The sequence below is a fragment of the Cupressus sempervirens genome, chromosome 5, assembly GCF_028749045.1.
Source record: "Cupressus sempervirens isolate cs-2001-9-10 chromosome 5, ASM2874904v1, whole genome shotgun sequence".
NCBI lineage: Eukaryota > Viridiplantae > Streptophyta > Pinopsida > Cupressales > Cupressaceae > Cupressus > Cupressus sempervirens.
This window is the reverse complement of record NC_143122.1, coordinates 427,252,657-427,280,376: the sequence shown is the minus strand read 5'-3', so window position 1 is coordinate 427,280,376 and position 27,720 is coordinate 427,252,657. Positions and strand designations below refer to the sequence as shown.

The window sequence follows — 27,720 nt, the reverse complement described above, 5'->3', positions numbered from 1 at the left end:
AATTGCAACTTTCATCTACATCCATTGGGCATTACTATTATTAGTTAGGTTCCTCTTGCAACTATTAGTAGTTAGCATTGTAATCTTAGCCATATAATTTTACTGTTGTAAGTGATAACTCAGAATCAAATTTGGCATTGTTGTAGTCATTATTGTAAGTTCATTTGTCTTGGCAAATTCATAGCAACATTGTACATGGGAATGAATTCAATAAAGGAGATATATGTTGCATACCATTTGTTTGACGAAATGTCCATCTAATAGTATATATGATCAGCATAATAGTTGATATGCCAATTGTTTGTCAAATGTCAGTTAGCTGTAGGTATGCATTCCATATCTAGTTTCCATGTACATGCATTGAAAATACTAAAAAGAACTGCACTTGCATGTTAGTTAATTGTAAGAGGTATTGTAATATCATTTGTGAACAATTTGAATTTCTTAGCATCATTCAAACTATATCAAACAATTTGAAACACAAAAAAATCAGAAAAAAGAAAGGCAGCATATAAGTGTTTGACAATATTCCTTGAGCTAAAATCAGTCAGTTTGAGCAAGGGATATTACATTGGTATTAGAGCTTGCTTGCAAAGTGTTTGATGAGATGTCAAACAATTGAATTAGAGAAGAATTTGATGTTTGACAAAGTTATTATCAGTTGGGATTATTACAAGTGGTATCAAAACTTGCATTCAAAGTGTTTGATGAAATGCCAAACAACTGAACTAGAGAAGAATTTGGCATTTCACGAAGTTATAACCGGTTGGGGTTATTACAGTAAGGAAGTAAAATTGAGAATGGAACAAAGTAATTGGTAGTATAAGGAGAATGCTGACAAGTCTAAAAGACATCATGTTTTTGACATTGGTGATGAGGTCATGGTTCATTTGAAGAAAGAAAGATTTCCTATTGGAACATATAGTAAGCTAAAAATGAAGAAGTTTGGACTTTGTAAGATCCTGAAGAAGTTTGATAGTGGTAATGCATATGAATTTGAGTTATCTCATGACATGGATATATTTTCTATATTCAATGTTGGTGATTTATACAAATATCATGAGTAAGAAGATGAAGCGGATGTGTCAGATGATTATCCTAAGAAGAAGATTGAAGAAGTTGAACAGATACTGGAGCAGAGAGTTGGTTAGAGCATGAGAGGAAAAGACTACTATGAGTATTTGGTAAAGTGGAAAAATAGACCTAGGGAAGATGCTACATGGATTTCTCAATCTGAGTTGGATTTAGCTAGGGTTGTGACACTTGCATGTTTTAGGAGAATCATTTCTTTCTACCCTGGTTGTCTGATGCAGGAGCATCCTAGGTTGCACTGCTATCTTGCATGTTTTCAGTTTTCCTAGTTTCTGTCGAGTTGCAATGTCTTGCATTGCCGAGTTCTCAGTGGGTGCCGAGTGTTTAGTGGATGTCGAGCTTCTTGGTTGATCCCGAGTTCATAGTTGCTGCCAAGTGTTCTTTGGTTGTTGAGTCATTCCTTTGGATGTCGAGTTTCTTTGGTTGCCGAGTTTGTGTGGTTGCCGAGTTTATTGGGATGCCGAGTTCGTGTGGATGCCGTGTGTCAGTATTTTGTGGAGCCTTCGTTTGCCAAGTTGTCTGTGTGCGGTTTCTTGTTGAGGCCAACCTTTACATTTAATTTAGTGTTAGATATTTGTTGTGAGCTGATTTATGGCTTAGCCTGGCATTTAATATGAGAGTTTGTTTAGTAGTATTTGCAACAGGCCGACTTGTGGTTGTGCATGTATTTAAGAGACCTTGGTTGGAGTCTTAAGGGGGTAACTTAGAGAGGAGCAAAAATGCGAAGTTGGATCATCGAAGATTGTAATTGAAATTGATATATGGCCATAACCCAGAAAGCCTTACAGCTGGGCATGTAATTTATCTTTGGATGAATATATGAATGAAAGCTTTGTACTTCCTCTATCTCCCGAGTTGTCTATATTTGTTGTTATTTCTGCTGTGTTGACTCTGTGCAGGTGGTTTGAATAGTTGGGTGTACCTTTGGCCCTAGTTATTTGTACCTCCCTACGTCATGAAATTAGTATCCACAAAGCCTATGACAAAGTGGACTTGAAGATTTCTCGACAAAACTATGGAAGATTTGATTTTTCACATCAACAGATTAACTTAATCTTCAACCGTATTTCAAGTCCAAAGATTTCCTTGCTAATCAATGGTAAACCTGAAGGTTTTTTAAATATATCAAGAGGAATAAGGCAAGAAGACCCAATCTTGCCCTTTCACATTATCATCATGGCTGAAGCCTTTGGCAGAGCCATAAAAAAGGTTCAGGCAGAAGGAAATATCAGAGGGATCAAAGTAACAGATGATTTGGCTAAGATAATACATGAACAATTCAATCATGGATGATTCTATTTTACTATGAGAAAGCACAATCAAAGAAACCAACTATTTTAAGAAAATTATAAAAATATATATGGATGCCTCATGCAAAAAAGTAAACTCAACAAAGTCTGAGATCTTTTTCCGTAATACCCACCTGGATCTAGAAAAGAACATTTGTATTACTATAGGATACAAATAAGGTACATTTCCTTGTAAATATCTTAAGATTCAGCTGGAAAGAGGAGCTAGAGAGAGAAAAACCTGGAACTTGATATCATAAAAATTAGACAAAAAATGGAAAGTTGAAAACGGAAATGGTTAACCAAGGCTGGTAGATCAACAATGATCAAAGCAATATTATCAGCTGTACCCATTTATCAGATGTCATCTCTCCCATTACTGAAAGGCATTAAAAGACAACTGGATAGTGAATTAAGGAAATTCTTTTGGCAAGGTACAAATGATAAAAAGAAAAAAGATTTGATAAAGTGGGATCAAATATGTAGGCCCAAAGAATATGGTGGTCTAGGAATTAAAAACTTAAGCTAGCAAAATGAGGCATTAGGGGCCAAGCTAGTATGGAGAATGTATGAAGAACACGAGAGTAAATGGTCGGAAATTCTATGTCATAAATACCTGAATGATCCAGAACCTATATTTTTATTTTGAACAAGTGTAATGTCCCCACTATTAGGATTAGTTTGGGACAAGTAATACCTGCAAAATAATAGTTAGAGTTACAATAATAACAAAACTAACTATATTATTCTACCCTTTAATTTAACCTCAATCTTAAGGAAGTCTCCAGATCGGGCTTCCTGGCTCATAGCTACCTTGCCGTCTTCCTGGGAGTGCACCCCTTAAGATTCTTCTTGGACGGGCATCTTCTATCCAAGGCTAATCACATATGCATATGTTGACAATATTAGAATCCAAGGCTACTCATGAAACATGGGTCATCAAGTTTGACTCAAAAATCACACAGTTAAATCCTGATATTCACATCACAATTTGACTAGCTGTGGAAATCATCTCCTACTTATCAATATTAGAATATTCAGGCACATTGATTCTCGGCCATGGCCGACAATGGAGAGCTTAATATCTCACATGCTCCATACTTTGAGTCCACATTGATTCTTGGCCATGGCGGACAATGGAGATTTTAATATCTCTCATTCTCCATGCTTCAAGGCTCATTAATATCCATGGTGCTAAACCCATAGGTTAACACAATATTATCCACAATTATGATTAATTAATATAAATAAATTCATAAATATAATTAAACAAATATAATCCATAAACATACCTTTCTTACCTTCTTTTCTTGGTCCATACACAAAAGAAATATCATCATTAATCCGACCAGTTACAACATGCAACTGGGATAAACCCAACCCAATATATTTGAGTCAGATCAGGAATTACTTATTACTATAGGGTCCCCGTCCCCTAGGTGAAGGCAATGGTCGATACTGCGGTGGCTCTATCCTTAATTGACCCTTCAATGAATTATTCATTCTAAAATGATCTCAACTCTATATTTACTTTCTAAAATTCTTCCTTTTCTAATTATAAGGAAAGGACAAAGTATACTTCTTTGTTTCTTCTTTTTTAAGAGTCGCAACCTTTCATAATACAAATCTTTTGAAAAGTCACAATACTTCATAGTTATAATCCTTTCAAAAAGTTACAACACTTCATAAATGAAATCCTTTAGAAAAGTCCCAATACTTCATAATCACAATATTGTTGAAGAGTTGCAACTATTCATAATTATGACTCTTTCGAAGGTTCACATCCTGTCAATATCATTGATACCTTTCAAAAAGTTACTTCCTTATTTCCTTCATATCACTTTCCTCTTCCATTTTTCCTTTTTGAACTCCTCTCTTCTCCTCTTCCTTTTTTCCTTCTCTAAAATAAACTCTCTTCCCTTTTATATCTTAATTTTAAGGAGTCGTGTGTATTTGTTAAACATCTCTTGACTTTTCATTAGATTTCGTTAAGTTATATTATTATATGTTATATTATTTATTTACTTATTTGTGTTTATTATTATTTATTATTAAATTCTATTTAGAAAGTTAACATACTTTCTGCAATATTGTCTTTTGTATTTAATTTTATTTCTTTATTTATTCATTGAAATTTTATTATTTTTTCATTATTTAAAATATCATACTAAATATTATTTCATTTATAATATAGATTATATAATAATTATTTCCTAGTTTTATATTTTAGTATTAGTTTTGATATAACTTTATTATCAGTATTTATTTTAATTACATTGTATTATCTAATTATTATTAAAATTCTATCTTAAAATGGGGACATGACAACAAGTAACCCACCTAAAGGTTCAAAAGTCCGGAATTTTATGATGCAACGTCAGCATCTAATATCCAACTATCTTACCTGGGATATAGGTAATGGACAAGAGGCTCTCTTTTGGGAAGACTCATGGAATGAACTCCTATCTCCGAACATCTGTAATTTACCAAACAACATAAAGAATACTCTAACACATCAATGGGGTCTGTATGTTAAAGACTATAAAGAGGAAATTAGAGAAAATAGATATGGAAGATGGTGTTGGAGATTTGTGACGGAAACAAACTTGTCAAGTGATGAAAAAGTAATCTTTGAACAATTCCTGATAAAAAGACAAGTAAATCACAAAGAAAGGAGAGATGGATTAATTTGGGGAACAACTAAGCATGTGAAGTATAGCATTAAAAAGGGTTATGAAACAATTGTTTATTCATAGGGGTGGAGAAAAATAGAAATTCCCCTTAACCTATTTTGGTATACCTCATGTCTCTCAAAAGATGGCATATTCCAATGGGGTTTGCTTTAGGATAGGATTCTAACAATAGATAGATTTACTAAAATAGGCTTTGAGGGGCCATCAAGATATGTGTTATGTGAAAATGAATTTGAAATTGCGGAGCACCTTTTGTTTCAATGCCTTTTAACTAATGTTGGAAACGGTTATGTAATAAGCTTAACTGACAAACAATATTCTCAGACAACCTATGAAATTTCCTTAGTAGGTTGTTTCAAAAGGGATCCTCCAAGGTTTACAGTGACCTTTGGAAAATCTCTCTGTCCATTCTTCTCTAGGAAATTTGGAAAGAAAGAAATAGAAGAATCTTGACCAACGAAAAGATGGATTTACAATCTCTACTTAGTATAGTGGAGGTAAGCATTTTAGAGGTAGAAAACAACCACCTAAAAAATACATATAAAGAAGAAGGCTCATTCTCCGATTGGGATGCGAATATGTGCAAGAATTGGTGTAAATTAGTCAATCCACCAATGACTTATACCAAGGCTAATAGACAAGGTAGGATTAAATGCAAATCGGACCCTCCCACCCTACCACAAGATGGATGGGAAAAACTGACTTTTGATGGTGCCTTGAGAGGCAACCCGGGGGCTACAGGATTAGGATGTATCATATAAAAAGAGTCTGGCTCTTGGATGGTCAAACAAGCTAAATATCTAGGGACGACTTCTAACAACTTAGCATAATTGGAAGCCTTAATAGAAGGTTTAAAGTTGAGTTTGGAGGAAGGCATTGTTAAGTTAGTCATTGAAGGCAACTCACAAATTATCCTTAATGCAATAAGGAAAAGAAGCACCACTAATTGGGTTCTAAGTTGGAAGAAGCTATACAGTTATTGGATAAATTTCAGGAGACTAGAATCAAGCACATCTACAGAGAAGATCTTATGATAAAAAATAGTGACCTGTCCATTAATTAGCAACCTAACCAATAGTTACTTAACAAATCATTTACTAATAACTATAATTGGATTGAAACAAAGAGTATGACAACTATCAATTATAAGAGTCAGTGCCAAAGGCAATAGAGTTCTTTGTCCAAAGTATGATAGTCTGTATTCATCTCTTGGTATTCTTCCTTTTTTTAGTATAGGGCGGTAAGTGTATTAAGTACTTGATTCGCATAGACTTCTATGCCTTAAAGTTTATAATAGTAGGTAAAGTGTTATAGGTTTTATCGAACACTTATCTTCTTTAACGTCATGATAGTAGCTTTATATTCTCGAGATGTGTGTTATGCCTTCCATTTAGGTCCTAAATTTTTTTCTTGCCTATCATTTTATTATTTATCTTTATCATTTCTTGTGTCTGATCATCTATAGCCCCTTTAGTCTGGTTGTTTAGTTTATGTGTTTTTTAGATCGTTTATTGAGATGTCCTTATAATGATTACTTTGATCTTCTTTTATCTATCCCCTTTGATCTTTGATAGGGATGCTCACCTCTAAGGCTCTCTTTTCTAATCATACCTAGGATTGTCTTTTGGCTTTATCTTCTATCATGATCTTGTGATCCTTGATCATGAGCATGGATTAAATTGAAGGTTCTAGTCATGTCGAGACTTCTTTCAAACTCCCAAGCTTTTCCTCTCTCCTTTGTTAGGCTTTTCTAAGATATGCTTTTCCTATCTCCCCTGCTTTCTCTGTTTAGATCTTCCCCTGGTCTAGTGTCTTGTATATGCTTTTTCTAAACATGGAAACCACTATCTCATTATATCACACGCATGAAGAAAGAATAATGACCTTCATTGGCCGAGTCAAACTAGAACGTTGGGTTAGGCATTCTAAAAAAATTGATGTTATGTCTTGGCTTGCAGTGAAGAAAGCGACAGGTGAGCATGAATTGGACTATAGCCATAGTTGGAGAACTAATGTAGACGTTATAGGTATATTCCTAGCTTGTGCATTCAAAGCAAAGGTTAAATTTTGTCATGTCAAGTCGTTATGTCTCTCCCTGTTTGATGAAACATGGATGCTATTGAGAATATTAACAATTGCCTAGAAATACCACTTCCAGAAGCCTACACAACGTGGCTAGTTGGGAGCTTAAAACATATGAATGTCTCGAAAAGGCCTATCCTATACATCAAGGATCAAGGGGTATTTAATAAAGCTTGGCCTGAGATGGAAAGGCGTATCCAATTTCTGCTTCGGTGACATAATGTTATTAAAGATCAGAGTGTCTGGGAAGGCTTCTTCAAAGGTTCTGGTGTTGAGATTCCTCTGACCATAGATTGTAGAAACCATGAGCAATATGAAGTCTACTTCCCCTTCCTCCTCAAGGCACTGAGACCTAACAAAGGAACACAAACAAGGTCAGTAGTAGGTTCAAGTCTTCTCTCTTTAGGTTTCGAGCCTGATGAAGATATTATAGTTGTCAAGCCTTGACACTCATAGTTGCTTTGGATAGTATATTGAGTTTTGGTTTGGTATGCTTATTTCGGCTCTTATTTTGTTTTTTTGATCGGTAATATTTCGCTTTTGATTGGAGCTACGAATCAGTGAGGCCACAAATCTGGGGGACCTCATCCCCAAAGACAAGCCCAATAGGTACGCGAAGCCTAAGGGGCATACCCAACACACCCAACGTGGATCCGATATAGGGTCCGTCAACACTCCTAGCCTAGTGACGATCATGAAAGTTGACTATCGTTCTCTCCATCTTCATTGGCGAGAAGCCTCAACACCGTGATCTTTGTCATGAGTATGCCACAAACATGCATCTATCGACCTCCACACACGAGAACCAAGGTGGGCCCAACCAGCATTAACACTGTTTTGGGCCAATGGGGATTTGAACCTTGGCTGTACCATTAACAGTGCAACCAAGTCACCACTACTCCACAAGGTGATCCCCATTTCGGCTCTTTTTTTTAGTATTTACTCCTAGGATTTTTTCTCATCTATGTCCTAGAATTTTGATTCGATATAGCTATTTTATCAAGTTTTTATAATATACAAGTCTCTGGTTATTAGATTTTCTTGTCTTTGTTCTTTCTTGCATATGTCCCTGGGTACATGGCCATGTCTTCTTCTTGTGGCATTAGTCATATGTATATATATGGCCTGTAGTAGTTAACATATCTTTGTCTTCACTACAAATATACTATTAAGGTTCCCTTTCTCAAGAATCTGTTCACAAGGTCTAACTCTGAATAGGAATACCTATAAATCTTATAATGACTCGTACACAATGTACATTATTCAATCAATATTAAAAGAAAATTTTATAATCTTTGATGTTGTCTGTGCTTTAATTCTCCCTTTTATTCAAAAATATTTAAATCAGTTCTGGGCAAGCATACATTTTCAGTCCAATTCAATTTCTGTAGATAGAGACCCATGCAAATAGATATATCCATTATCTTGATTAGTGTCAAGATCATGGATAACACTTGTAAAACGACAAAAGATTTTATAGCAACAAGATATGTGGTGATAAATTCCTAATGTAAAAAAGTTACAAACCAAGACGAAAACATTGTTAGAGTAGTATACAAGATATATAATATAATATACAAATAAGACACATCAATGAATAATAATGAAAAAAGCATAAAAATGTAAGGAAAGATCAAATGCCACATGAATGATAGTATACTATATAGTACCCTATTGTAACAAAAGCGAAGTGCACGATTACTAAGGGAAACTCTGATTCGTAAACATCTCCTAATGGAAGCTAGTTTGAACCAGGGTTTTGATGTAACATAGCCTTGACGCATCGAATCACTGTAGTTCCATTTTTTGAAAACAATCACAGAGTAAGGAAGCTACTATGGACAATCTCTTAAAATCAGAGATTTTGATCCCCTTAATTTAGCTAATAGCCTCCCTTATGTCATCTTTAGTTAGAATGTTTTAGCTTGTTCTACTCTTGGTGCTGATGCACAATTCTTCTGGGTTTCTTAGTTTTTATTTCTCTGCTACTCTGTAAAAGATTTCGGGTCCTTTAAAACCTGTTTTTACTTAATCAAAGCATTGGCTCATAGGGATAATAAGAATCTCACAAACTTTAGATTCGGTAATTAGTCTTTCCCTCATCCCTTGGATTCTTTTTTGTTAGTCAAACATCTGAGAGAATAACAATTATGATTCATAACATGGTAATCAAGCATATAGATAAATTGATCATCAATAATTGGATGTAATAAGAAGTTATAACCTTTTGGCATAACTGAACTCCTAATAACCAAAAGGCTAGATATTCCGATTGTTTAAGAAAATAAATGAAAGCAATAAAAAACACTATAAAATGAAGATGGGCCAAAGGATTTGGATCTTATAAATGTTTTATATCAATTTTTTTATTGACCAGGCTATTAACATTTCAGAAGTACAAATTATAAGAAACAATAAGGGCCTCTTACTCACAAACTCAAATAAAGCTTAATAACCAAACATACTAACTTAAAGAATTTAGTATATAAAAAGATTTAAGATAACCCTATATCAATTACCAAAATTATGATATTAATGCTAGAATCTCTTAACATTATATATATTATCTTTTGCAGAGCATTAAGACAAACATTTTGTTCCACTGCTATTCTATAATGCATTTTGTTAATGGGCTTTAGTGACTAACAGTTCAAAAAGAGTTGGAAGTGTGTTGAAGCTGCACGAGTCAGAAAGCGAAAAGGATTCCAGAAACTCAATACTAAAAGAAGACAAATGAATAAGAAGCAACAAATTAGAAAGATCTGATTTATAATCAATGTTGTTTCAATGAATGTATTCAATTGTATTTAATTCCATATAAGGGATTCCTTGATTTGTATAAAATCTATTTTGTAAAAGGAAGGTATGCCTTCCTAAATCCCCAAATATTTAGGGGTACTTTTATGCCTTCCCAAATCATGAAAGGGAAGAAACTTTGTAAGAGAGGGTATGCCCTCTCAAAGCCCTTTGCTAAGAATCAAAGGCGAATGTATCAACTCATACACAGGATATTAAATGTCCCAAACAATACTCGGGGTTTTCTTCCCCGTTCTTTTTCCCCTAGTGCCTATAGTCTAAATGGGGTAAAAATAATTTGTTAAATTATTTTGGAATATAATAAATAGGGCATTATTCCTTTTACTGATAAAAAAAATAGAAACATAAATGACAAATCCATCACACACGTAAACTGTAAATTGTAGTTGAAGTAAATAGAAAACATAGGACCATATGACATAGATATATAGAATTATAAATGTATGTAAGATCCTTAAAACCTGATGGAACCTTAAAATTTGCAGAATTTTGAAGTTCTAGAAACAATGCTGAAAGGAGAATCTTTATGTATGTATGTGCAAATGCAAAATCATCACAAGTTGTGTAAATCTTGAAGAGTTAGATGTTCATATTCGTATGGCTCATAGTTAAGACCTCCAGGGGGCATGTTAGAAGAATGGTTTTCATGTTGCTATGGGATAAATCAAAATCATCGGATTACTCATACAGATTTGTGAAAGATTGCACATTCAGCAGGAACTAAATCCTCACTAGCTATATCTCCAGGAATCTGAAGCCTTCCATTCACAAAAGATAACTTTCCCTGAGGTAATGGAGAAATGGGATCTGAACATGATAATGCACTAGAACCAACTCGAGCAAGTGCCATCCTATAAAGATGGCTAGTTCAGAAGATAAATCAGAGAACATATATATATATATATATATATATATATATATATATGTGAAGCAAAAGCAATAGGCCTAGAGTAAATGAGGCAGAGACAACAAAGTAAAAAGGGAAGAGATTGGAGATGTTTTGTGTGCCTGAGGAATCTATATAATTGTACGCGGTAGACAGGTCTCAATGTTTTCTTTCAGTACATACTGCCATGCTAGACAATTTGTGGATGATCACCTCCAGTAGCTTCAATGGATGTCGATGAGTTTCTCATTCCAAGAGAAGGGAGAGTCAAATTTCCACCACAGTTTTTGCTACAGTCAAGTTTGGCAGAACAATGAAACAGTAATATCCTTGAGATCCACATATGCAATGGAGAATTCACGGCAAAAAAATACCATGTTAAACATCCAAGTCAGTTAATGATAAAATAGCAACCAATTCAGTATGTGCCTGAAATTGAAGGTAACATTGCCGGTTAATGTGAATGTAAGACTAGATGCAATAAACAGTGACAAAGATAAAATGCAGTGACTACATCAATTTGATGGCAATAAAAGGATACAATAGCAATGATGATTTTTCCAGAAAAGACAAAGATGACACATTACAAACATAAAGAGCTGAAGATTGACAAAAGATAAGCATCGATCAATATATATTCATTGTAATACACACAGGTCAAATAGGAGGACTATGAAACAATGACGAGGAAGTTATATTTTATGTGACGCCAAGTTTGGAGGCCTATGTGCACCAATAATTCGACAATACATATATATTTTCATTTATTGAGCAAAAATCGATGAAGAAATTCGGCAACTGGCAGATTTCCTATATGTTAAATCCCCAGCACCCGAGGATGGGACAGAGTTGCACAAGATGAAGCTTCAGACTTGTCTTATTAACAAAAGTTAAGGCTAGAGTGATTACAAAGTTCGCGGGAGGTAGAACATAGAGACCTTTGGATTACACATGCCTAGCCGAATGAAAAGCTAAGACACCCTTGCATTATCAAATCGATGACATACAGGAAGAGACAAGATCATTATCAGGAATTCCACAATATAGAAAGATTCATTAAATTAAATATAAGATGGCAATATCATTATCAATTGGCAGATTAAAATGATAAGGTAGCATGTGCAGTTACGAATAATGCATCTAAATAATGATTTGTTAAATTCAAAGCAAGTATAATTTATTTTTAGAGATATGACTTTTCATTTTGAAAAGTCACATCTTGAAATGAGTCAAATATAAATGTAGGCTGAGTTGTAACGAACAAGATATTCGACATCTTTTATAAGAACAAAAACATTTATTGTATGGAGGAATAAGGAGCAACATAATGACTGTAATATAAATTCCATTTTTTTATTTTTATAATAAAATAAAATGTCTTTTGTTTATTTTTAAATGACACGGAGATTTAAATTGCAGATGAATTGTCCTTTGTAATTATGTTTTGAAATTTTGTATACAATTTAAATGTCGAATAAGTGGATATGGTCATTTAGGATTTTAAATTTGACCATCTCAAATATTGTGAAATATTAAATCATTTCCGTATTTGTGTCCAGTTTGTCTCCCTACTAGAGGAATTAAAGCTCAATTTGGAGTAAATTTAAGATTGCGTAATATTTGGTCTGTCGCATCTTGATTATTAAATTGTTGGCAGTTCAAGTGCGTAAGAACTTTATGAAGTTGTACGTGAAAATTCATTGAAGTTGACTTTATTGCCCGGATGAGCGGAGGTACTAGTCTTTCTATTATTGAAGTCAGAAAATCTATATATTCCTTCCTACAAGCATCAAATTCATTATTAACAAAACCTTATACTAAACATCCAACCATTTTAAACATTCAACATTCAATCACAGTTTCATCGAGTTCAAGGACCTTGCTAGTCGAAGAACTTCAAAGCTTAAATTCCTTTTAGAAAAGCTCTGAACCAAGCGATCAGGTTCAAGGAGAAGGTCTACCCGCCTAGGTGTAGCGGAGCCTGAAGTGCAGGGGAATCAAGGTGATTCTCATTCGTTGGCTAGAACTGATTGCAGAATCTTATCGGAGAAGTGGAAGGCTCTTGGATTTCCAATCTGCGTTTTTGGGAACCAACAAAACCAATGACATCAACTCATAAATGTATGTAAGATCCATGATGATGAAACGTATGTGTAATTGTAGAGTGTAATGATATTCCATAGTCTACAGGACTAAAACATTGGTATGCTGTTTAGTCTTAACCTATGTTGCCGGATTCATCCCCTGCTGCCCGGATTCGGGTTCGGGTCCGTACGGATCCGGATTCGTCCTTGGGTTTGGTTCGGGTCCGGGCAAGGTCCTTAGTTTTGACTGTGGATTCGTCCGGGTCCTTGCTGAAGCGAACCCAGATGAACCCACAACGAACCCAAGGCTAAAACAACATGAGAGAGTGTTTTTTTTAATTGTTTTCTTATGCAACTCTCAAAGGAACTTATTAAAAAACATTTCACTCATCTAATCCCTTATGTCAAGGAGGAGGACGATGATATAGCAGCATATGGGACTAGTGGAATCAGTTTGGGTTCCAATGATGAAGATCTAGATATAGTTGCAGTTGGGGATGAAGCCATTGATCCTTCATTTTGTGATGATCCATTTGACCCTTGAAGGGCATTTGATACTATGATTATTGATAAACTACTAAAAACTTGTCATCTATCATCATGTTTCAATCTTTATTACTTGATAAACTAGTCTTTCTTTTGCAATTTAGTAATTCAATGTATTATTTGATGAACTAGTCTATGTTTTGCAATTTAGTAATTCAATGTATAATTTTCCTTACAATCATGAAGATAGATTAATGAGCGAGTATTTAATGCTTTTAGATTCAGGTAAAAATAGGTTTTGAAGGGACCCAAAACCCTTTGGCATTTGGCATTGATCAATGATCAAGCAACAATTGTTCATATTGTGAAATGACTTTGTTTTGCAACTATGCATGTTTCTCTTGTGTGTGTGTGTGTTCATATATATATACTCACGAACCCACCCACGAACCCAAATGGGGAAATAAAAAATTGCCCAAATTCACAAATCGAACCCTGAACCCGAACCCATCCCCGAACCCGAATCGGCAACTTCGGTTTTAACCAGTTTGCAGAATACTTGTTTCTTGTTACAATATGGTCACATGAAACTCTAGAGATTACATCTTTTAGACATACTTGAATTATGTTAATATGATCTTCACAAAAGTTTCTCTGCCACAATCATCGAATTTCAAACAACAAATACAAACAAATGACAATCTGAAAAATAAACCTTTCTTTTACAAGAATACAATCTTCAGATTCATTATTTACAGAACGTTTCTATGCTGCCTTTGTTTTATCCAAAAATTTCCCCTCATAAAATCCATTCACAAAACATTAAAACTCCTTTAAATAGCTGATTTATGCCCCCAAGTAATGGTGATTTCAGGTGATTTTTGGTGAATTTCTAAGTTGGGTAATTTTTGACCAAACATCAATTGGCTAACTTGCCAAGTTAGCATTAATCGACAGCCTTCAATCGAACCGTTGAATTGTTAGAATTGCCTAAATTGTGGCGATTCTGGGATCTCTTATTTGAAGAGATCGCCTACAATGCGAGATGAAAGTGTGTTCCTTGTAGTAGAGGAAGTGGCGGTAAGAGTCCTTTAGCTTCCCAAAGGAGGTGGGGTGAAGGTTGGAGGACATGTGTGTTGTCCTCCATTTTGTCATCACAAAATGGAGATAACAATATGAAACTTTTCCAATTGAGTTTCACTTTCTTCTAAGATAACTTGTTATTTGATTGGCAAAAATTGATCAAACAATTGCTACCAATTCATATAATGGTATGTTTCACTGAAGGTTCTCCTCCAATCTTTTTCATTTTTTTAGTTCATTAGCCCATACTTGATTTTTGAGGCCTTCGAAGTTCCTTTTGCATTTTTTAGTATTTGTTTAGATTGTTTGTCATTTTGTTTCCTTCAATCTCTTGCTTTTGGTTTGAAATTCGGCGAACCCATAAAAACTAAATAAAAAATGTCAAGTTCACATGAAAATTCATACGGCAAGGAATTATTATAACCTTTTTTAGGGTTTCAGGCTAAATATTTTAATAAATAAATGGGTCTGTAATTGATTGCATAAATTGACAATGATGACAGCTGAAATTTTTCAAAGGGCAACATATTATTGGGCAGATTGCAGTTGTCTGAACGTTAGCAATGACTAAGATTGAAGTTTGTGGAAGTTTGCAGCCATTTGACTTCATATCGCAGTTGTTCATCTCTAGATTTGTGCACCAAATACCGTTGGGATTACGCTGCAATGCAAGACTGAAACTCTCTTGATTTGTCTGTTCGTTTGTGGTGATTTTTTACAGTTCATCATCATTTGCAAGATTGAAATTTCTTGCATTGACAAAATTTTATCATGTGACTTCCATTTTGTTTTCTTATTTTATTTTTAGACTTAATTTTAATTTATTTTACTGTTCTTTGAATTCCTTTTTCAATATTAAACTATTATAATTATTTTTATTATGATATAAATTTGATATATTTTTAATTTTGAACTTTAAAATTGTAGGCTTATAGATTGTATTAAAGTTATATTTTTATTTTATATCTGTTTTTTTTTTTGTAAACTTTAAATATTTATATTTATTTTTGTAAATTGCAAATATTATTTCATTATGTATTTATTATTTAATTTTTAGTTAATAAATTGCACAAGAGTATTAACTTATATTTTTATTTATTATATATTATTTTGTTTATTATGTGTTGTTTTATAGGTTCAAAATTGAAGACTTCTTTGCATGAAACTTATAAACATATAATTATTATTATAAGCACATATTGATATATATTTTAAAATTACATAAAGAGAATTTAATGTTGGTTTTTTTTTTGATTTTTTTGACTTGCTGAACTTCATTGTTGTCGAACTCGAATTTGAACCTTTTGACTTAGTATTTAATTATTATTTATTTAATATTTTAATATGACTTTATTATCATTATTTATTTAATAATATTGTATTAACTAATTATTGTTAAAATTCTATCTTATAATAGGGACATGACATTAGATAAGTTTATTAATGTGCAACAAGAGAGCATAGAGAGGGTCTAAGGGGCTGCGATTTACAACAAAAAGAAACCAACCAATAGGTGGATGACCAAACAGTGTCCAAGGAAAGGTCAAGGTAGGAAAAACTGTTAATATGAAAGGGAAAGGCTAAGTGATGACTAGCCTCCTCGATGATGGTCCGAAGAGTTGAAATGTGGTCTAAAAGTCTGGCCTGAAACCAGCCTGCCCTCTCGCAGAAAGATGTCAGCTATCAAGCTCCCTAGAAAGAATGGTGTGCAAAATTGTGTCATGTAATTTGGAGAAAATGTGTCCCACCATGATGGTTCTATAGATGTTGAGATCTGAGACTTGTCCAACCTTGTGAATCAGGTGGATAATATGTCATGACTAAGGGGAAACCAGTGCAAACAACTCTGTTGATAGGGGCTTTTGCACATCTTACAAAGGTCAAGATTCTCCATAACATGATAACAAGATGACTCCAACAAAATACAAGTTACTTACCAAACAATTTAGTGACTGAAAGTTGACCGTAGAGTATGATTGAGGCACATCAGGAATGGAATCTGAACAACAGTTCAATATCTAAGCTCATTTACTGAATTCTTTGTCAAAAGTTAAAAGCAGTAAATCTTACATCCAAACAAAAGTATCAATTATTACCTCATATAATGTCTCATTACTAATTTATCTCTCAGGCTTACATAAAAAATGTTATTAGTATTACTCTAATTTGTTCATAAAGCTACAAGTTTTCGTTTGTAGATATTCATTATTTATCTACAATTGATGTGCCGTTTACTTACAATAGGCTGATATTTGTTAAGAAATTGGAGGTTAAATTGATAAATTTGAGATGTCAATATATTTTTTTTGCTGATGTTCAACTCAAGCAATACTGAAATAATCTTAACCATCAAATATGTATAAATTTAATGTGTACTGTAGTCACTTTTTCTAGTATATCAGCTTGTTTTAATAAGGTTAATGATGACTTCATGTTCATACATGCTTTTGTGACTCGTTGGCTAAATTCTATTTTAGGTACAATCGGCTATTGGAGTTATAAAATTCAAAGGAACTCTTGATGCCTTGAGATTGGCTACCATGTTAAAAGAAATTTCAGTTTTAGTTTCTAATGAACTTTCTCTGGAAAGGCAGAATGATATTTCAAGCCCAGCTCAAATCAAATATTCTGAGGTAGCTTATCATCAGTTTGTTTTATTTCCTGACCACATATCTATGTAAATGGTGAAAGTCTTTGGAAGAAGATGCCGAATTAGAATGAAGAAGCTCTTCAGAACTTTCCTTTTCTAAATCTTTATACTCAATATTTGATTTCAATCACTTGAGAGTTGTTGATTTCATGCAAATTTTTGTAGGAAAAATGGTTTTTCATATTAGTAATACATTATGAAGTTCACTTTCTGTTCCCTTTTTCGTTTTGGAAAATATTCTTGATTTCTTGAACGTTATATATTCATGCAATATGCTGCCAGTAAAGAAAAGTGAAGTGAGACTGAGAATTGCAAGTACACGCAATAATAAAATAGGTAAATGCAAAGATTGGCAAATTGCAAGTACAAAAGATAAAGTAAATAAGAAGGGGATATATTCAAAGCTACAAGATTCTCTTCATTGCAATTTTCATTTAACAGGAAAACCACTTCAATTAACCCTCATTAGCACATATGCCACACATATTGAGCTAAGCAGAGAGGTTGCATCTGAAGCTACAACCATGACTGAACAATCATTGCATTACAAAGCTTCCAATAACAGTTATATGACATTTGACTTGTAAAAGCACGTTAGACACATGATACTTAACAACAATTAAACAAAATAGGCATGTTAAATTCTTTTAGATGATATTGAGTTCTGGATCTCTAAGCTAGGTGCCAGGAGCTCCTATTTATGAAGATTTACAGTGTCTTTATGGCAAATAGTTAAAAAAACTAACTTATGCCATAAGAATAAATTGCTTTAACACAATTCAAAATTATGACAACATAAAATCTACTGGTACTACACTTTAACTAAGACAATTTTGGTTAGACTCCTGATAAAGACGATTTCAAAGTAACAATAGGCCTTTTAGAGGTCAGCTCAATAAGAGCACAAATTATTTTTAGGATGGGCTAAAAATACAACTCATGAATATTTCCTGACAGAATTTTGATGAAGCTTCTTTGGATTGTCCCTGGAAAATCCTCAGATAAAGTGTGAAAACATGGACAATTCCTCTGTCGAGGTCAGAAAGCTGATTTCATCTTTTTCTGTGTTGACCTTACTAAATTCCAGGTCAAACTACATCACTTCGATGCTCTAAAAACCTCAGCAGGTTTTTCCACCATCTTGAATTCTTTGAAATGCTAAACTTCTAGGACAGACTGCTTTGGTTAAATGATAACATCAGATTGTTTGTTCACAAAACTAAAGCTTTACACTGAAGGTCTGTGTTTGGCAATTCTTCATAAATTCACTGAGTCTGATACAACTTCAAAATAAAACTCAAGAGGAGATGGGTTCTTATGTTTCATTTATTATTCATACAAAGACACGTTTCTGATGGTAAAAACTCACTGATATAACTTAATTCCCTTCTGTCCTGTAGTAATAGTTGTACTAGTTTTTAGAAGTCACTACTAATTCTAAAAGTTTTTTCTATGATGACTACTTTTTAAATCATCTGTGCGCTGCTGATGAAGGAACAAATTTTTATGCTGCTATTGCTCTGTTAGATATGATAAGAATGAAACTTACACTATGTGAGAATCTTCTGTCTGCTGATTATAACTAACTTATTGCAAAACTGACTTGCCTTCCTACTCCTGGTTGCCACTTTATATAGCCTAATTTCAGTTATATGAATCTTCTATTCCAGGCTATAAAGGACATGTCTTCATGGCAGTGATACATTTCTATAAATAGCACAAATGTTTCGCAAGAGTGGTTGGCTAGGAAAATAATAGGGACGCCGCTCTGTAGCTTCACTCCTTTCACACGATCTTGGTCAGATTTTATGCACCGGTGTGCACATATATGAATGAATTCATGCCTTGTATTTGAAATGTCTGTTTTACCTTATATGTCATGTCTTCCACATAAGCAATTCCTTGTTTTAACTTTTGACTTTATTAGCTCAACAGTGATTATGGACTTGGTGTGTGTTTTATGACACAAACAACTCAGAATAAAATACCAAGCGTGCCCTATCTCTCTTGATCAAAATATTCTATTTTCTAAACAAACGAACCGTGTGATAAAATAGACGACTTCAAGGTTCGAAATGCAAGTGATTGCTGTTGGGAAATGTAGTTGTTAAGATTTGTTAGTGTGTTCAAAGGGATAGGTTAGTTTGGGTTGATAGTTTTGATGGTCACTGCAGTTGGTAGTCGCACCCATTTGAACGCCATTATTGTGAATGAAGAAGTTGTTTTCTCATTGTGAGTCTGATGCATATTTGGCTGTAAGCATTTTTTGAGATTTGTTGGGCGGATATTTTGCAACTGATAATTTATTCAAATTCATTCTCAAAATAGGCTTACTAGCCATAGTGGGTGAGATAGAGTCTCTCCTACCTTAAGGGGAAGACTCCCCCTTCTCGCCATTCCTTGGATCAACTTAAGGTAAGCAAGAAGTTAAGAGATATTGTAAAGGGGTGCTATTAATATTTTTTCCTCTTATTTCAAGAAAGAATCTATTTACTCGTAGAGCAAGTAATGGGCATGATTAATCTCTATAATTACACCTATATCTAAAAGTTGGAAACAATGATACCGATACACTAACACCAACTCATAGGCTGATTGAAAGCATACCGGCTTAGATCTATGTCTAGTTTTTCTATACTATCATAATGACTATAAAGCTCATAGACTCCTATGCACTTCTTTTAAAGATAAATCTCTACTATTGGGGCGCACATATGTTTACCGTACTGGGTAAAGAAATCAAAGCATACAGATAATAAAACAGAATAGTGGATAAGAATAGCAGAACTCCTTATTATATTTGCATACGCCAAGATATTACATTATGCTTCTGATGCTATGATGAGATCCGATGATTACAATGATCCCGAAGGGGGATATAAATACTATCCGAGGAACCTTTCCGAAGGTATCTGTCAGCCACATACAATATGTCGGCTACAATAATAGAACTTTCTCGAAACATCCCGATACACACCCTGTCAGTCTGATCCTGATACACTGATGGAATACATTCTGATACACTAACAGGAGCATCCTGATACACTGACGGGGAGCATCTTGATACACTGAGGGGAGCATCCTGATACACTAACAGGATGCACCCGATACACTAACAGGATGCACCCTGACACACTAACGGGATGCGCCCGATACACTAACGGGATGCACCCGATACACTAACGAATACATCCTGATACACTATTTCCTGATGACATCATCCCCCCCAAAAAGAAAAGTTGTCTCTCGACGACTACAAAACAAAAAAACCCAACAATTAACTACATTATTTATAAAGCAAACCAACATGGACTTATGCATCATGAACCTAAAGGCTGTGTCTCCGACTGCGAAGACCGGTTGTGTTGAAGCTGGTACGCCTGATCTATCCGAACCTTCAAATCCGCTCTAATCTGAGAGTTCTCTTCCACTACTTCCTTTAGCATCAAGGAAACCTCTTGACACTCAGCTTCTTTCTGAACATGAGCCTTCTTCGCTGAGTCCTTCTGTTGAAGAGCTTCTACCAACTGCTGCTCCGCTGTTGTTCCACCTTCTGCTTCCCTCGTGCACTTTCCTCAAGCTGTGCTAACAGTGCTGTCCGCTCTGCTTCCCACGCACTCTGCTGGGTGGCAAGTTGGTTGGCCAACTCCTCCCAAGCCTTCTCCGCCGTCTCCCAAGCTTCTTGCCTAGCCTCTGCCTGTCTTCTCACTGTGAGCACCAACTTTGCTAGGAACTTGCTTCACTCTGTGATCTCTCCACCTTTGGCACACTATGCCTGCAGCAGCGCCCGGTCTCATCAACTGGTCATACTTCCCACAATTGATAATCCGTGACGACTGGGGGTCTAGGGGGCAACGCCCCTAGCGGGGTCCTGGTGCAGTGCCCCAGGTGCGCTCCCTGTCGCGATATAGGGCAGGGTCGAGTGGTAGCGCCCCTCGCTGCCAAGACCAAATTAGCAGTTCGAAACCCATACAAAACTGCATGGGACACACTATTTTTGTGATTTATTCTGATCCCACACTCTTTCTGGCAATTGTTGCTACTTCCCCTTCCCTTTGGCATCATCCGATACTCATTCTGAGCATTCTTGATTTGTCGACATTTGTTTTAGGAAAACCTCCTACCACCCTTCTTTTGCATCTATTTTTGACATTGGCTCCTCTACTTGAATTCCTTATTGCACCAATTCGCAACTTCCAGTCTAGGCATTTTTGATCCAAATATGCTTATTGTAGAGCTCGACTTATACTCACTCTGCAAGATCTCTGTGTCACGCTAAAACACCAACCCCGTACCTTGCTACCGTATGGATATGCTTTTAGAAACATAGAAATGCTTATGGCTCGAATGCCTTCAAGAATGTACCTGACGCGACTTCTGAATGTCTGTACGGTGATACACTTGGAGCCGCCATACGGTAATATAAGTTTGGGACGCCTTACGGGATTATAACCTTGAATGCTGTCGTCTGGAAAGAAGTCATACGGCTCAATGTGCAGATGCCTCTCAATGCTGTATAGGATTACTTAAGAATATCGTACGCTGCTTATTATTTTGCCCATAATGCCGTACGATGATATAAACAATATGCCGTACGGTGTTCATTGCTTGGTGAGACGGTACCACGCCATATGGTCTTAATGTACAAATACCTACGCCGTATGCTTTATGTGCCAACTCCATGCCGTACGGTACATGGTGTCTTGGTGATACAATGCCGTATAGTGGTGACTTAAAACACTATACGGTGTTCATATCCACCCTAGGGTTCCTCCAGGATGCCGTACGGCCACTTGATCATATGGTGACTTTCTCTTCTTCCCTCTTTTTATTTTCTTTTGTCTTTTTTGAATAACTCTGCACAATATTTACATATATACAGTATTTACAGTTATTTTTTTCTCAGTTGTTTGTCTACGGAGGTGCGTTACTTCTTTCATGGTAGACATTCAATTTCGACCTATTCACTGTGTTGGCCACTTCCCGTCGAGCATCCATAATTTTAATTCTCCGCTATCACCCACTTCCCGAATTTGGTACAGCCCAACCCATTTCACTTGAAACTTACTTGGTTTGATCTCGTTCCGTCCATTATACTTCAACACCAATTGTCCTGGTTGGAACTTGTTCAATTTCAAGTCTCTATCATGCCATGCTTTGCGCCTATTCTATGTCACCTCCGTGGCCCCTTGTGCTTGCAATCGTCGCTTATCAAGTTTATTTAAGGTACATGATCTCTCCATCCGGCTTTCCATATCGCCCAATTTGTTCCCGAAGCTCGATACCATGGACTTCGTCAGCTGCTCCTTCTGGCCATCAATAACACGTCCACTCCGTACTGCTGCAACTTCTATTGAACCCTTCCGCTTTGTTTCCTGTGCAAACTGAATGATATTTCTTCCTTGCTGCCAGCACCTTTCTGCTATATCTGTGGTTCGATGTAACACTTTCTTTTTGTGCAGTTGTACGGTGGAATCTTTCCTTCTTCTGGGTTCATACTGTATGTTCTTCCATTCAGCTTCAGCCGTAATCACTTTTCCTTCTTCCATTTCTCTATATTCCTTCGGACATTCATTTCCTTCTTCTTTCTTATCTTTGTCGACCCTTAGCATATTACAGCTCAAAAAGAGCTCATAATCCTCCATCTGCCAATGAAAAAGGCCATTCCACGAGTCTAGATCATCCTCACCCGACCCTCCTTCCAGTTTCAATACTGCCTCTTTATCAGGTTCCATTCTCTTCTTCCCCTCGTCATCATTCTCGCTTTCACCTTCTGAGTTTGACGATACTGCCTCCTCACCTACCATTTGTGTGTGCAGGTCAATTATGAATCTTCTTCCTTTGCGCTCCATTGAGAGAGTATTCGTCTTCCAATCGTGCTTAACCCTTGCTTGCACTAGCCATCCATGGCCTAGAATAGCGTCGTACCTCTCCTCTTCAACGGAATGATGACGAAGTCGAGCAGGAATGATTGTGTTCCAATCCTCACTGGTTGTGCTGTCAGGACTCCCAATGGCTTGATTCCATATTGATCGGCCATTAGCAGCTGGAATGTAGGTGGCCACAATGTTGGCTGTCCCAACCTTCTCTAGGCATCTTCTGGTAGGACATTGACACCGAACCCTTCGTCCACAATCGTGTCTGTCAGTACAATCCCGAGAATGCCCATTTCGACAACTGCGAGATGGCGTCCGAATGAAAGTGCTAACAACATCGGATCTTCGTCACCTTCTTTCTCCCTTCCTTGCTCTGATGCTTGCTTCGCAATTGGAGCTATATTCATGAGTGTCGTACGGAGTTGAGGCATAGTGAGCAACAGATCACTTATCTTGACAGGTACCTTGGTTTGATATATTTTTCGTACGATGTTATGTTCTACGCAGTTCCGTACGGAGGTACGAGGCCTGTCCTTTAGGTGTGCCATTTCTACTTGCGTTGCTCTCTGGATCTCTGTCCGTGCTTCCTCCAGTCTCTTCTTTTCCTCCATCGGATCAGGGTATAGCTTCGCTTGCTTCCGAGTGATTGCTAGAATTTCTCCCTCGTCCGTCCAGACAGTAATCAAGTTTACTCCGGACTTCAGGCACTTAGCATCGTCATGATCGCCAGGTCCACACCATCTGCATAACAACTTCGGTGTCTTCGCCATTGTATAGTCTCGGGCGAAGTGGCCCCACAAATTGCATGCACGGCATTGAACTATCGGCCGACCGTTCGCATCGTACTGAATTTGACTCCTCTCGCCATTATTGTTGTTGTCGCTGTTGTTGTTGTTTTGATTGCGCCGATTATTTCTATATCCTCCAGATGTGGCACCCTCCGTACTGTTGTTCCCGCTCCCTCCAGACGTGGATGCTTCCTGTGTTAGAAACACTTGCTGTGGTGTTCTTGTTTTCAGGTTAAAAGGGCATTCCTTTACCGAGTGTCTCAGAATTTAGCAAATCTCACAAAATTGATCTTTCGGGCATGATCCCTTCGTATGGCCTTCTTTCTTGCACTCCGTTCACCATAGTTCATTGCCCTTAGTCTCCTTGTGTATGTTCTTGAATTCCTTCATCATCCAAATCATGTCCTTCTGGAGGGCACGAACCTTCTTGCTGTTGCCTTCATCGTCGCTACTATCATCTCCTGAAAGCTTGTCATCATCTGAATCGAACGAGCTAGTCTTCTTCTTCTTCTTTGTCTTCTGCTCACTTTTGAGGTTCATTGCCCGGTTATACGCTTCAGTGTATGTCGATGGCAGCACGATCTTCATCTTCTTTCATAGCTTCGGTTGAAGGCCTTCAATGAACCATCTTTTCTGTAACCCATCAACCTGCTTATTGTCCATCTTATTGATCCAGTCCTTCAGCTTCCTCGCGAAGACTCAGATTGTTTCATTCTTCCCCTGTTTAGTATTGAATATCTCCGCTACAATTTCATTATCATCGCGTAAAAGTTGAAATTTTGCGAAAAACTCCTTTTTAATGTCATCCCAACTGCTTAACTTTTGTGGATCGGTACCCGTAAACCAATCAATTGTGACACCTCGTAGGGTTTCCAGAAATTGCCTCACCCATTCATTTGTATCCGTTACGCCATTAGCCCTCCAAATCATTTCACAAGTTTTACAATGTCGGATGGGATTAGCTGCTTCATCATCATCAAATTTAGGCAATTTCTCCTTTGGTCCCACCATCCCGACACTAATGCTTGGTAGCCCAACACTGACGCTTGGTATCCCGACGCTCACACTTGGTATCTCGACACTCACAATTGGTATCCCTTCAGCTGTGCTGGTTGGTGAAGAAGGGTCTCCGTTAAGGGAATCTGTTCCTTTTGGAAGTGTATCATGGACAAAGAGGTCACTCCATGCTCTTGCTCCTTTGGCACTCCGAGTAGTGTGAGTCGATTCTCTTTCATTTGGATTCTCTTCTTTCGATGAACACCAACTCAAAAATTCCTCTCGTGCTTCTTCCACCAACTCCACTCGCTGTCAAGTCTCCTCTAACGATGCTTCTGCACTTTTGTGTCTATCGGCAGTATTTTTTTGGAAGCTCTTTCTGCGTTCGGCTTGCTATGCCAAAATTAGATTTTCATGCACAATACGGAGTCCATCTTTTCCCTTGACCTTATTTCGATCCTTGTTAAGTTGATTTGGCATTAATCTTCATTCCTCCCACCTTCCAGGTTCATGGGGCAATGGCACCAAATGTTTACTGTATGGGTAAATTAGATCAACGCATATAGACAATAGAACAGAATAGCAGAACTCATTATATTCGCATACACCAAGATATTACATTATGCGTTTGGTGCTATGATGAGATCCGATGATTACAATGATCCCGAAGGGGGATATAAATACTATCCGAGGAACCTTCCCATAGGTATCCATCGGCCACATACAACATGTCGGCTACAATAATAGAATTTTCCCGAAACATTCCGATATACACCTTGTCAGGCTGATCCCGATACACGAACGGAATACATCCTGATACACTGACGGGAGGATCGTGATACATTGATGGGATGCATCCTGATACACTGACGGGAGCATCCTAATACACTAACGGGATGCACCCAATACACTAACAGGATGTACCCTGACACACTAACAGGATGCGCCTGATACACTAACGGGATGCACCCGATACACTAACGAATACATCCTGATAAACTATTTCCAGACGACAACATACTTCCAAAAGTAAATGATTTCTAGGCTATAACTCTAATAAATTGCATGAATATAAGACAGTGGTGCAAACTATAGTCACTACTTCTAGTTTACGTCACAACTATTGCTTTTAGTCACAGTTTTGAATTAAATTGCTTCTTGTACTCACTTTGTTCTAATACACACAAAATCAAGATGAATAAAAGGTAGTAAACTCAAATTGTAGTTATAGCTTCCAATTTGATTCTACGACATCTTTTTTTAGACACAACTTTGAAACATAATGCTCTCTTTATATCACTTTTCTTTCAAATTTGTACTACATGATCACAATTATGCTTTCACAAGTTTGGTAGAGCTCTCTTGCATATAGAGAAGATGATTTTTTACCATGGAGGACACTCCTTTATATAGGAAAATGAAAGAGAGAATAGAGGCAAAAGAGGCAGTAGAAACTCAACCACACCTTGACTAAGTCAAACAAAGGAAGAAGATGTATTGGATTGCATGATCGAAGATTTATGTAATTAGATTGCATGTGATCTATGTCCAACAATTAGAAAGCTGAAACTACTTAAAAAACTTAAAGAAAATGTTGAAGAATGTTGAATCAATCTCAAAGATTGTCAACATAAGCCTTGTATTTTGTGATGCAATCATGGAGCATCAGAAGATCAGGGATTTTTCATCTTTTGTGAAATTGCATTAACCTTGACTGCATTGGTCTGACACATCTTGACAATCATGTACTTTTTTGGAATGGAATCCCATAGCTGCTTCACTGAAAATTTGTAGGTTGCAAATTTGTTCATTGTATGTGCTCCAAAATAATATGATTCGAATTCAACATTATCCTTGTTACTGAATTTTGAAGTCATGTCCTCTTTTGCTAACAAATTGTCATCCTTTGTGAGCACCTTGCATCCCATTAGCTTTAGATCACTCATGATCTTGGTTTCCATAGTATGATAGCTTCTAAGGGCTTCTTGTACCTCCGTCAACAGCCTTTCCATTACTTGGTGATGGTGACACAACCCAAGAACAGAATGGACACAACAGAAAAGGGAAATTGTATTAACTAAAAAATAAGCTAGTACATTCAGTACAGAGAAAATAAACTTCAAAACATGCCCTAAGGGCTTACAATAGCATAAATGTGGAGATAATTTCTCCTTTCAGTACCTCCTCTCAAACTCCACTCCGAACTGCCTTTTACAATGCCAGAAATCTCCTTAAATAAACCCCGAAGGGTTAAGGACTAGGAGTACATTCTAGAAAGTGCTAGTAGGCATCCACCGACCAAATAGAAGGTTCCAGAAGTTGCGTTAGAAGTCGACGCAAATCTAGAAGAATCCAGAAACGGTAACCGAACTTCCGGGAGGCATAACTTTTGAACCATAGCTCCGATTGACAAACCGTTTACATTTTCGGAAAGCTCTCGAAGCGCTCTATAGCCCTATGGACCAGCTACACTCGTCTCCCATTTTTCGGCCCTTTTCGAGGTCATTTAATGCCCCTAACCTGACTTTGAAGCATTATTAGGAGGTCTCCACAACCCGAAAAACTGCAATAACTTTCAAACCGTGGGGCCTTTTGACCTGATTCTTTTTCTGGAATGCTCTAAATTGCAATTACATTCATCTAGCCAATTTACACCTCCTAGTTCACCAAAATGATGGCTCAATTACATACTCCTATTTTTTCGAGATTTACATGAACACTGATAGTGGAACTGTGAGAGTTGGAACCTTTATTTGACCCAAATGGGTATTCAAAAATGAAAACACATGAAATAGAAACTAAGTCTAAGTATTTTTTTTTGGGTGACACAGGATTGCCCTTATACCTCTGGATGCTCCTGCATCAGACTTCCAGGGTAGATTGAAAAGTGACCCTGTC

The 27,720-nt window shown here is 36.5% G+C and overlaps 1 protein-coding gene across 5 annotated transcripts in view; it reads left to right on the top strand.

Moving 5' to 3' along the window:
• LOC149556614 (uncharacterized) overlaps positions 1 to 27,720 on the top strand; it is a 335,069-nt gene that overhangs the window by 182,149 nt on the left and 125,200 nt on the right. For all 5 annotated transcript variants that reach the window (XM_089831014.1, XM_089831013.1, XM_089831015.1 and 2 more), the window contains one exon: positions 16,990 to 17,145. In XM_089831014.1, the coding sequence (XP_089687140.1) occupies positions 16,990 to 17,145 (156 nt within the window). The remainder of the gene's footprint in view (positions 1 to 16,989; positions 17,146 to 27,720) is intronic.